The sequence below is a fragment of the Staurois parvus genome, unplaced genomic scaffold, assembly GCF_062004578.1.
Source record: "Staurois parvus isolate SC_StPar_1 unplaced genomic scaffold, SC_StPar_1.0 ptg001328l, whole genome shotgun sequence".
In the NCBI taxonomy this organism is placed as follows: Eukaryota; Metazoa; Chordata; class Amphibia; order Anura; family Ranidae; genus Staurois; species Staurois parvus.
Window position 1 is genome coordinate 2300320 of NW_028319124.1, and position 12876 is coordinate 2313195.

The 12876-nt window shown below is 43.8% G+C and overlaps 1 protein-coding gene across 2 annotated transcripts in view; it reads left to right on the forward strand.

The window, feature by feature from the left end:
- The first annotated feature begins 2739 nt into the window (after positions 1-2739).
- LOC149436925 (hepatic lectin-like) overlaps positions 2740-12876 on the forward strand; it is a 30325-nt gene continuing 20188 nt past the window's right edge. For both annotated transcript variants that reach the window (XM_089661242.1, XM_089661243.1), the window contains exon 1: positions 2740-2847. In XM_089661242.1, the coding sequence (XP_089517368.1) occupies positions 2826-2847 (22 nt within the window). In that variant the 5' untranslated portion in view covers positions 2740-2825. The remainder of the gene's footprint in view (positions 2848-12876) is intronic.

Consider the following 12876-nt stretch of genomic DNA (forward strand, 5'->3'; position numbering starts at 1 on the left):
GCACTGAAAACCATGTGTTCATGTTTCAGCTGTCAGCGGAGTTCCCCACTGACAGTTGAAGGCAAAAGAAAGAATTGCCGGCAATTAAAAAAATAATTTTAAAAAACGACGTGGGGTCCCCCCTCCATCCATACCAGTCCCTTATTCGAGCATGCAGCCCAACAGGTCAGGGAGGGGGGAGAGATGAGCAAGCGCCCCCCCTCCTGAATCATACCAGGCCACATGCTCTCAACACAGGGGCCCCCAGATCCCACCACCCTATGTGAATGAGTATGGGGTACATCGTATCGCTACCCATTCACAAAAAAAAGCGTAGTGTGAAAAAAGACAGGAGATAGTCTTTGACAAGTTCTTTATTAAAAGAAGAAAAATAAAAGAATGTCCCCCGAAGTAGATCCTACATCAATCAAGATGCCAGCCGCCGCCGCTACCCAAAAAAAGAAAAAAAAAAGCTCCGCTCCCCTCGCTGGCTCCTGGCCATCTAATTGCTCCGTTGGCTTAACAGTTCTTAAATATGTAAGGAACGGGGCCACCCGGGGACATCACTTGTGTGACCCTGCCCCTTGTGGCGTCATCAGCCGGTGTATGCTGGATCAATGATATCACAGGGAGGGGACTTTTTTTTTACACTGTCGCTTTACAAAAAAAATTTTTTAATCACTTTTATTGCTGTCAAAAAGAATGTAAACAACCCTTTTGACACTAATAGGTATGTGACAGGTACTCTTTATGGAGGGATCTGGGTTCATTAAGAGTGTGATCAGTGGCAATGGTGGTGGTGGGGGGGTGTAAATAGGATGAGTGGCAGTGCTAGGAGGGTGGAATGAGTGGCAGTGCTGGGGAAGGTGTGATCAGTGACAGTGCCGGGGGTTGATGGAATCAGTGACAGTGCTGGCGGGGAGGGGAGGGTGGGATGAATGTCAGTGCTGGGGGAAGGGGGGGATGGGATGAGTGGCAGTGCTGGTGGGGGGATAGGATCAGTGGTAGTGTTTGGGGGATGGGATCAGCGAAGCTCACTTGCTGTCATCTGCTAGTTAGTGTCCACTCAGTTCCTCCTGCCTGTATGGGAGGGGGAATGAAAGAGAGAGGGGGATGAAAGAGAGAGGGAATGAGAGAGACGGGGGGGGGGGTGAGGGAAAGAGAGAGGGAGTGAGGGAGAGAGGGGATGAGAGAGAGGGGGATTAGAGAAAAGGGGGTGAGAGACAGAAGGGGGAGAGAGGGAGCTGAGAGAAAAAAGGGGGTGAGAGAGACAGAAGAGGGTTAAAGAAAGAGAGGGGTAAGAGAGAGGGGTGAGGGGTGGCGGGTGGGGGAGAGGGGGGAGAAGGGGGGTAGAGAGGGGGGAGAGAGGGGTGTGAGAGAGAGAGGGGGGTGAGAGAGGTGGGGATTGATAGAGAGAAGGGGGAGAAGGGGTGATAGGGGTAGGGGATTGAGAAAGGGGTGAGAGAGGTGGGGGGAGGGGGTAGAGAGGTGGAGGGGAGAAGGGGGGGAGGGGTGAGAGAGAGAGGGAAGTGAAGGTGGGAGAGGGGTGAGGGGGAGAGTGAGGGAGGTGAGAGAGAGGGGTGACAGAGAGAGGGGGTAGAGGGATATGAGAGAGAGGGGGGTGAGAGAGAGAGGTGGGGGGAGAGGGGGATGAGGTAGAGAGGTGGGGGTGAGAAGGGGGAGAGGGGTGTGTGAGAGAGAGGGGGAGGATGAAAGAGAGACCCCTAGCCCTGTCTGCAGTTCCTCCTGTGCCTCCGTGTCCCAGTCCTTGTCTGCCAGTAGGTGTGTGTGATGCTTGGTACCTGGCACGACAGCAACGGACTGAGTCCGTTCTCATTGTGGGTGATCTGCTCCTTCCTGTGCTTTGCAGTCCCTGGCTATCTGTCCTCCGGACCCCTGATCAGCCTGTCCTCCAGTTGTCGGAGCCGTGAGCTGGGAGGTTAGAGGAGTCTATGCTTTGGAATCGGCACCACCGTCAGGTATCTTGCACCCGCTGCTGCTCGTCTCTACAAGTATCAGTGGAAGTCTTCCTGCTTACAGGCTCTCAATCCTAGCTGCCCTTGATGCTCACCTTTCCCCTGCTCCAACCGCCACCCAGATAGGGACCTTCTAAGACAAGGGGCTCAAGGGGCAGCTGCTTTGGTCCCAACAACAATGACTGGGCCCGGGGCAGCTGCCCCTTCTGTCCCACGTTAAAGACGCCTCTGACTGCTGTGCTGTGAATAGCCTATATTGTCTTAACCTGAATAGCAGGAGATTATTTGCTCACTTGCCGAAGGCTAGGTTCACATATGTGCGGGTGGTGCAGCCGCACCATCTGCACAGAAGAATGAGGACCCGCGGGTGGGTGCCATTAATTCTAATGACACGCCGTCCACACTGGAAATTTCAACCATACTGGGAACCGAGGTTCCCGTGCGGGCTGCGGTTTCAGAAGAAGTGGAGGGACTTCTTTCCTGCGTGTCCCAGGCCATGGGAGTCCATTCAAATGAATGGGCTCTCATGCCCATGCAAAACACGGACCGCAGGAACACAGATATGTAAACCAGGGGTAATTTCTAACTGACTAATTTCTTCCCTCCTATCATATTTAGTAACAGACACAAACAAGTTCTTTTAATAAATGTTAACTGTAGCAAATGTATTGTTTATATGAAGCTGCAATGAGTAAAATGAATAACAACCAACATCTCACGTACACTACTATTGCAATAGACTTCCCTTTTCTTTGTGGTCAGAAACCTTCATATTGGGAATGTTGTGTAATCTGAGCACCGAAATCCTGAGTATCTGTTTTAGAGAGCACATAGCAGGAACTGATCTGCACACAGCAAAGAACAGAGACCATGGAAAATATGTGGACCTCAGGTATTTAATGCATGTTAGATTACTCTTAATATTTAACACTTTTAAGAGAGCCAGTCACAGCGGGGCTTGTTGAGGAATGGTTTAGCCTTAAACTATATGTACAGGCATTTCTTTGCTTTGAATAGAGGAGGGAAGGGTTAAATCCTGACAGCTTATATATTTTTTTCCTGCTTGTCCCATTGGGAAGATTTTGTTTGTCTAAGGATGACCTTTGGAGCTCAGATATAAAAGACACTCTCAAGAGGTCTGGAAATTGTTACCCTGTACAAGGTTGGAAGAGAAATTTAGGACATTTGACTGGAAAGAAACTGTATAATGCACTGGTGCCCAGCCTGCGGATCTTTGGTATATGATGGGCGACCATCAGACCTCAGCAGTCTGTAGTGGGAACATTGACTCCACTAGCCTCATATAACATGTTCCCAGTTTCATTTTCTCTTTTGCAGGGTGTTTGTAGCCATAAATGTGGCACACCCACACTCTCTGACTTTCTGATAGTCCTCTCAAGCATTATATATATTGAACATTATGTTTGGCTCTTTAGTGATGTCAAGGGTCTTGTTTGGGACCTCCTTTAGCTCATAAGTTGACAACCACTGGTATAAAGCAAGATCTGAAGCTGCTGTTAAAATGTAACTTTGTTTTGATGACTGCTATCTAAGAAGACATTTCCCTGACTTTGCAGAGATTTCCTATTACTTACAGTTATGTCTATAGAACAGAAAGTGAAGGGAAGGCAAATCAACAATTCCCTTCTCTATGGTATCACAACAAAATGAAAACGTTTTTGGCTTTGGGTATACAATGAGTAATAGTAATAGTATAGTTCCATTACTTGTTGATCCTGCTAGTAAATCTGTTGATTTTCCACTGCCTCTAATGGGGTTGGTTTACATTATTGTGCAAAGGTTATGTACAATGACGCAGGTTATGTATGTTGATGTTCTATTAATTTTGAATGGCACCCCAGTACACTAAGACAAAGCACCTACATTCAGAGGTTTTGGTGCACTTTCAGAAATTGCAAACTTGCAGGATATTACTATGGTCACCCTCTTATTCCATCCTATGCTTCCTCACTTACATCTTCAATCTTTCCCTCTCTACTGGTGCCTTCCCCTCCCCTCTAAAGCAAGTGCACATCACTCCCATCACTCCCATAGCCCTCCCTGGACCACACCAACCTGGACAACTTAAGACCCATCTCCCTGCTCCCGTTTACCTCTAAACTCCTAGAACACTAAGGTGTCCGTTTATGAACCAGCGGTAATAGATCGCTGCTCAGTTCTCCGGCATTCTCAGAGAACACAGTTCTCCTGTGAATGCCATTTATGAAGCAGTTCTCCGAACGAAGGGAGAACGGTCTCCAAACGTTGGAGAATGGTCTACAAACTCTGGAAAATGGCTGATTTTACTATAATCTCCTGAGATTACAGTAAAAGATCAGTTTACTAAGCAGAGGTCAATTATCTCTGCTTAGTTTGCGGTCCCTCTGATTCTCCAGCTCCGGGCTGGAGAATCTGGAGGGAGAACACAGATCTCCAGTGAAGAGCTGACATGATCTCCTGAGTGTCATAAACTGTGAATGACCAGAGAATAGCTCAGATCTGTTGAATCGCAGCTATTCTCTGTGTCATAAATGGACACCTTAGTGTACAATCTCCTGAGCTCCTACCTCACTGACAACAACCTTCTTGACCCTTTACAGTCTGGCTTTCGCTCAGTAAACTCTACTGAAACTGTCCTACTAAAACTCAAAAATGATCTACTAACCGCTAAAACCAATGGCCACTACTCTGTACTCTTACTTCTTGACCTCTCTGCGGCTTTTGATACGGTTGACCATCCCCTCCTCCTCAAAAAACTCCACTCTCTTGGTCTCAAAGACTCTGCTCTCTCCTGGTTCTCCTCCTACCTATCGCAAAGCTCCTTCCGCGTTACCTATAATGCTGCCTCCTCTTCACTCCCTCTTTCTGTAGGGGTCCCTCAAGGTTCTGTCCTTGGACCCCTTCTCTTCTTCATCTACACCTCCTCCCTTGGTCACTTGATAAACTCCCATGGCTTTAAGTACCATCTCTATGCTGATGACACACAAATCTATCTTTCTACTCCTCACCTCACCCCTTCAGTCTCCTCTAGCATTACTAACCTACTAAGCGACATATCGGCATGGATGTCACTCCACTTCCTCAAACTAAATCTTTCCAAAACTGAGCTGTTAGTATTCCCCACAGCCCGTGCCCCCTCCCCTGACTTCTCCATCAAGATCAATAATACAACCATCATTCCCTCCCCTCATGCCAGGGTACTAGGTGTAGTCCTAGACTCCCATCTGTCCTTTCAGCCCCAAATCCAATCGCTGTCCAAATCTTGTAGACTCCACCTCCGCAACATCTCCAAGATACATCCATTCCAGACTTATCCACCTTACTAACCATTCTGTATCTGCCACCCCTCTCTGCCAATCCCTCCACTGGCTTCCCATTGCCCAACGGATAAAATTCAAAACATTAACAATAACATATAAAGCCATTTATAACTCTGCCCAAAATTACATCACCAATCTTGTCTCCAAATATCATCCAAACCGTCCTCTCCGCTCCTCGCAAGGCCTCCTGCTCTCTAGCTCCCTTGTCTCCTCCTCCCATGCTCATCTCCAGGACTTTTCCAGAGCTTCCCCCATCCTCTGGAACTCTCTACCCCAATTTATCAGACTATCGCCTACTCTGCTCACTTTTAGGCGATCTCTGAAAACCTATCTCTTCAGGGAAGCCTATCCTGCCCTCAGCTAATAATGGCATCTTCTACTCTTCCAACCAGTCCATCCCCCACAGTTACTACCTTTTGTACCACTAGCCCCTCCCTCTTAGATTGTAAGCTCCTATCCCTCTTCTATTGAACTGTATTGTTGCTGTATTGTCTTCCGTTATATTGTAAAGCGCTGAGCAAACTGTTGGCGCTATATAAATCCTGTATTATAATAATAATAATATAATAGACGTATGCTTCCCTGGTTTGAGGTTGAGGGCCACATCAAAGGGCTCTGAGGGCCACAGGTTGAGCACCCCTGAAGTATCTAAACCTAAACAGAAAAATTTAATATATTGCAGCTTACAAATTCTTAGATGTGGTGGCTGAAGCCATTTTTTGTTATTAGGCACTGCGTTACTTTAACTAGCGATTGTGCGGTCATGCAACATTGTACCTAAACAAAATTTATATAATTTTTTTCTCACAACTAGAACTTTCTTTTGGTGGTATTTGATCACCACTGGGTTTTTTATTTTTGTGCTATAAATGATAAAATACTGAAAAATATTTAAAAAAACCCAATTTTTTTTATTTTCTGCTATATAACGTTCAATAAAAAAATTTCAAAAATAACATTTCTTCATAAACTTTGGCCAAAATGTACTGTTACATGTTTTTGATAAAAAAAAATCCCAATAAGTGTTGCGAGAAAGTTATAGCACCTAAAACTATGTTATGTATCAGGGGTCTCCAACCTTTCTAAACAAAGGATCAGTTTACTGTTCTTAAGACTTTGAGGGGGCCGGACTGTGGCCAGTGAGAGTAAAAAATACCCTGGTATCAATGAGAATAAACAAAGTCCCATTATTGGTATTAGTGGAAGGAATATTGCCATTGTTGGTGTCAGGAAAATGAATAATGCCCCATTATTGGTGTCAGTGGGTAGAAGAGTGCCTCATTGTTGTTTGGAGACCACTGTTATACAGTATATAATGGAATTTTATTTTTTTTTAAGCTACTAATGGTGGTGATCAGCGACTTATAATGAGACTGCAATACTGCTGCGGGACAATCTGACACTAACTGACAATAGGGGAACTGACTAACTGACACTGACATCACCTGTGACAGAAACCCTGTAGGCTTTAATTATATCTGATGTTCTATTAGAGAGACATTGCCTCACTTACAGTCCCGCGGACAACAATTTCACCAGACAGAAAGTGAGGGAAAATCTGCAACAAGGACACCAAAATACAAAGGTGACAGAGGGGGGTCTATACTGCCTTACTCTACCTTAAAAAAAAAAAAAGTTTTAATTTTAGCCTTTGTTACTGTTGGAGACCTCCCCTCACTTCCTGTCTGGTGAAACCGCTGTCAACTGGACACCAACCTAACTTCATTTCTGTCTTACAGTGTGTTCTTCCCACAATTTTCATAAAGGTGATAGTGCAAATACATCACTGCCAAGAACATTAAAGCATATCTAAACCCCAAAACAAAGATTTTGCATGCTGGATTTTTCAGGCTCTCTTCCCCTGGTGACCCAGAAGTAAGTCTGTAATTTTCAACTTCTTTTAACAGACCAAACTGTCCTGAAAAAGTGGCAGTTAGAGAGTTGAGACAAACCATATACCACTAAAATAAGTGCTTACAATGGTCAGCTTTTATTTTTTTATTTAACCCCTTCACGCCAGCGCCTCCTGGCCCTTTAAGGGTTTCAGAAGTCGGGAGGTGGGGTGGGGTTTAGGGTCATGTGACTGCTGTGAAAACTTCAGCCACCACATCTAAGAATTTGTAAGCTGCAATATATTACATTTTTGTGTTTGAGTTTAGATACTTCAGGGGTGCCTGTGGCCCTCAGAGCCCTTTGATGTGGCCCTTGACCTCAAACCAGGGAAGCACTCTTCTATTATATCCTGCAGGTTTGCACTTTCTGAAAGTGCACAAAACTTCTGAATGTAGGAGTTTTGGTGCATTTTCAGAAAGTGCACAACACCTGCAAGATATAATAGACGTCTATGGCAAAACACAACTAACTTGCAGGAAGACCGCAGGTGCACTGCTCTCACGGTATGGGTAAACCGCAGTGCATCAGTGTGAAAGCAGCCTTATAGGAGACTCAGGACAGTAAGGTCTCTTTTACATTTGCGTTTTGGAGGAGGTAAAACTCCATAGTTGAGGTGTGTTTTTACCACACACCCCCAACCACTGGTGTAGTGTCAGGGGTCGCAAGGCTCCATGCTCCAGGGGCCTGTTTGGCCTTCCTCTCACATTCTGTTTTACACTTGGACAGGAGGGGAGGCAGGGGCGGCATATACATGAACTGACTCTCTCCATTTTCCTTCTGCAACCGCTTAAAGCTGGCTTCTCCTCTTCTCTCTCCCACTGGCATTCAGTGACTACAGGAGGAAAATGTTTAATATGCTATTCAAAATAAAAAAAAAAAAAATTCTGAGCCATTTCATTACATTGTGGCCCATGACCAGTTACCAAATTGCCAAGTGGCCCTCACTCTTTAAAAGGCTGAGTACCCCTGAGATACAGTGCCTTGAAAAAGTATTCATACCCTTTTAAATTTCCACATTTTGTCATGTTACAACGAAACATATAATTGTATTTTATTGGGATTTTATGTGATAGACCAACACAAAGTGGCACATAATTGTGCAGTGGAAGGGAAATGATAAATGGTTTTCAATTTTTTTGACAAATAAATATCTGAAAAGCATGGCGTGCATTTGTATTCAGCCCCCCGAGTCAATTCTTTGTAGGACCACCTTTTGGCCATTGTTCTGTGCAAAATAACTCAAGCTCTGTCAGATTGGATGGAGAGTGTCTGTGAACAGCAATTTTCAAGTCTTGCCACAGATTCTCAATTGGATTTAGGTCTCAACTTTGACTGGGCCATTCTAACACATGACTATGGTTTGATCTAAACCATTCCATTGTAGCTCTGGCTGGATGTTTTGGGTCGTTGTCCTGCTGGAAGGAGAACCTCTGCCCGTCTCAAGTCTTTTGCAGACTGTAACAGGTTTTCTTCTACGATTGCACTCAGGGGCAGACTGACAACTCATGGGGCCCCCAGGCAATAGGGATCATGGGGCCCCTGTGTCCTTGCCGAAACTCAAAAAAGCCTATGAAAAAGGTACCAGGGGCATCGCATGGGACCCCCTACTGACCCCAGGCCCTCGGGCAATGCCCGAGTTTCCAAATGGTCAGTCTGCCCCTGATTGCACTGTATTTGGCTCCATTCACCTTCCCATCAACTCTGACCAGCTTCCTTGTCCCTGCTGAAGAAAAGCATGCCCACAACATGATGCTGCCACCACCATGTTTGACTGTGGGGATGGTGTGTTCAAGGTGATGTGCAGTGTTTGTTTTCCGCCAAACATGGTGTTTTGCTTTTAAGTCAAAAGGTTAAATTTTGGTCTCATCTGACCAGAGAACCTTCTACCGCCTGTTTGCTGTGTCCCCCACGTGGCTTCTCGCAAACTGGAAACAGGACTTCTTATGGCTTTCTTTCAACAATGGCTTTATTCTTGCCACTCCTCCATAAAGGCCAGATTTGTGAAGTGCATGATTAATAGTTGTCCTGTGGAAAAATTCTCCCACCTTAGCTGTGGATCTCTGCAGCTCCTCCTGAGTTACCATGGGCCTCTTGGCTACTTCTCTGATTGATGCTTTCTTTGCCCAGCCTGACAGTTTAGGTGGACAGCCATGTCTTTGTAGGTTTTCAGTTGTGCCATACTCTTTTCATTTTCAGATGATGGATTGAACATGAGATATTCAAAGTTTGGGATATTTTTTTTTAACCTAACCCTGCTTTAAACTTCTCCACAAATTTATCCCTGACCAGTCTAAGGTGTTCCTTGGCCATCATGATACTGTTTGTTCACTAATCTTCTCTAACAAACCTCGATGGGCTTCACAGAACAGCTATATTCATACTGAGATTGCAGTGGATTCTATTTACTAACTAGGTATGAAGGGAATTGGTTCCACTGGATTTTAGTTAGGGGTATCAGAATAAAGGGGACTGAATACAAATGCAAGCCAAACTTTTTTTAGATATTTATTTGTAAAAAATTCTGAAAACCATTTATCATTTTCCTTACACTTCACAATTACAGTTGCAAGAAAAAGTATGTGAACCCCTTGGGATTACGTGGAGTTTTGCATGAATTGGGCATAAAATGTGCTCTGAACATCATCTAAGTCACAACAATGGAAGAACACAGTCTGCTGAACATAATACTACACAAACATTAGATGTTGCCATGGTTTAATTGCACATAACATGTAAACATTCACAGTGCAGGGAGGAAAAAGTATGTGAGGCCCTAACATAATGACTTTTCCCAGAGCTAATTGGAGCCAATCTTGGAGCCAACCTTGACTCCAATCAGTGTGATGATATTGGATGTGTTGCTGACAGCTGTCCTGCCCTTAAAAAACACACACCTGTTTTGGGTTTACTGGTTTCAAGAAGCACTGTCTGATGTGAACCATGCCTCGCAGAAAAGAGCTCTCAGAAGACCTACGATCAAGAATTGTTGACTTGCATGAAGCTGGAAAGAGTTACAAAAGTATCTCCAAAAGCCTTGATGTTCATGTGTCCACGGTAAGACAGACTGTCTACAAATGGAGAAAGTTTAGCACTGTTGCTACTCTCCCTAGTCGTGGTCGTCCTGTAAAAATGACTGCAAGAGCACAGCGCAGAATGCTGCATGAGGTAAAGAAGAATCCCAGAGTGTCAGTTAAAGACCTACAGAAATCTCTGGCACATGCTAACATTTTTGTTGACACATCTACAATAAGGAAAACATGAAACAAGAATGGAGTACATGGGAGGACACCACGGAGGAAGCCATTGCTGTCCAAAAAGAATATTGCAGCACGTTTGAAGTTTGCAAAAGAGCACCTGGATGTTCCACAGCACTACTGGCAAAATATACTGTGGACAGATGAAACCAAGATTGAGTTGTTTGGGAAGAACACACAACACTATGTATGGAGAAAAAAAGGCACAGCACACCAACATCAAAACCTCATCCCCACTGTAAAACATGGTGGAGGGAGCATCATGGTTTGGGGCTGCTTTGCTGCCTCAGGGCCTGGACGGATTGTTGTCATTGATGGGAAAATGAATTCCAGAGTTTATCAAGACATTTGGCAGGAAAAATGTACAACCATCTGTCCGCCAACTGAAGCTCCGCAGAGGATGGGTGATGCAACAGGACAATGACCCAAAGCATACAAGTAATTCAACAAAACAATGGCTGCAACAGCACAGAATACGCCTTGTGGAGTGGCCCAGTCAGAGTCCTGACCTCAACCCGATTGAAATGCTGTGGCATGACCTTAAGAGAGCGGTTCACACCAGACATCCCAAGACTATTGCTACATTGAAACAGTTTTGTGAAGAGGAGTGGTCCAAAATTACTCCAGATCGTTGTGCAGGTCTGATCTGCAACTACAGGAAACATTTGGTTGAGGTTATTGCTGCCAAAGGAGGGTCAACCAGTTATTAAGTCCAAAGGTTCACATACTTTTCCTCCCTGCACTGTGAATGTTTACATGTTATGTGCAATTAAACCATGGCAACATCTAATGTTTGTGTAGTATTATGTTCAGCAGACTGTGTTCTTCTATTGTTGTGACTTAGATGACGTTCAGAGCACATTTTATGCCCAATTCATGCAAAACTCCACGTAATCCCAAGGGGTTCACATATTTTTCCTTGCAACTGTATGTGCCACTATTTGTTGGTCTATCACATAAAATCCCAATAAAATACATTTACGTTTGTGGTTGTAACATGACAAAAAGAGGAAAATTTCAAGGGTTATGAATACTTTTTCAATACACTGTACATTTTAACTTAAAATGTAATTGCTTACCCATTAAATACGTTAAATTATAGATATTATTTCTAAAATAGTTACTGTTATTTATTTTTAACAGAAACAATGAAACATTTTAACATCTCTTGATATGTAACCCTCATCTCCCAGCCTGCATTTTTACATTTTTTTTAAGCCTAACTACAGCTCAAGATGTTCCAACCCAGTGATAGCGCCTCCCCCAATGCCCCAGCTAGCACTTGTGTATTAATTTATACTTACCTTTTTACCTCTTCCTCTTCTCCAGACAGGGTAGTCCTCAGTGATAACCAATTAGGTCAGTCACCTAAAAGTGTTTTTATGAGTATAACACTCAAAACACTTCTTAAACCAACATCATCACACCAATATAATAAGATAATGGGTATAAAACATTAGGTGCTGCTATTAATAATAATAATAGTACACTGTAAATAATAATGAATCGGCCTATTGTAAATGGTATTGGTTCAGTATCTGCGAGATTGGGTCAATATTTGGATGTGTTTTTACAACCAAGTGTGTCATCCACTAAGACTTATTTACGTGACACCAAACATCTACTCAAATTCCTCGCTGAAGTTCAAATTACTGGCCATTCGAGATTATATCTAGTTACGGCAGATGTGTCGTCTCTTTATACCATTATACAACATGATGATGCCTTGTTAGCTCTCAACTGGGCTTTGAGTAAAAGGGAGGATTTACCATATAATCAAAAGAAGTTTTTGAGAGACACTCTAGAATTTTGCTTATCCCATAATTACTTCTGGTACAATCACAGCTTCTTTTCCCAGAAGAGGGGTGTAGCAATGGGAGCCCATTTTGCGCCCAGTATAGCAAACCTGTTCATGGCAGAATGGGAGGACAGGTTGGTGTTCAACCATCAACGTGAGCAGGTATTGCTATACAAGAGATTTATTGATGACATGTTCATGATTTGGGCTGGTGATGATGGAGGAATATTAAGTTTTCTGGAGAGTTTGAATAATAATCCTAATAATATTAAGTTGGATTATCAATATAGTGCTGAATCAGTACATTTCTTGGATCTCACCATTTTTAGGGTTAATGATACATTGCTTACAAAAATGTATTTCAAACCCACAGATAGAAATAGTTATCTGCCAATGGTTAGTGGACATCACCCTCAGTGGTTGAGGAATATACCCAAGGGTCAAATAATGAGAATGAGGAGGAATTGTAGTCAGGCTGTTGTGTTTCAAGCTCAGGCGGATATTTTGGTAAACAGATTTATGGATAAGGGTTATAAATCGAATAAACTGAAGGATATAGTTGACCAGGTTCAATTAATCCCCAGGGATCAATTGTTGGTTGAGAAACCTAAACTAGCCCCAAGTGATAGGCATCAGTGGGGGTTTATTTCCAATTA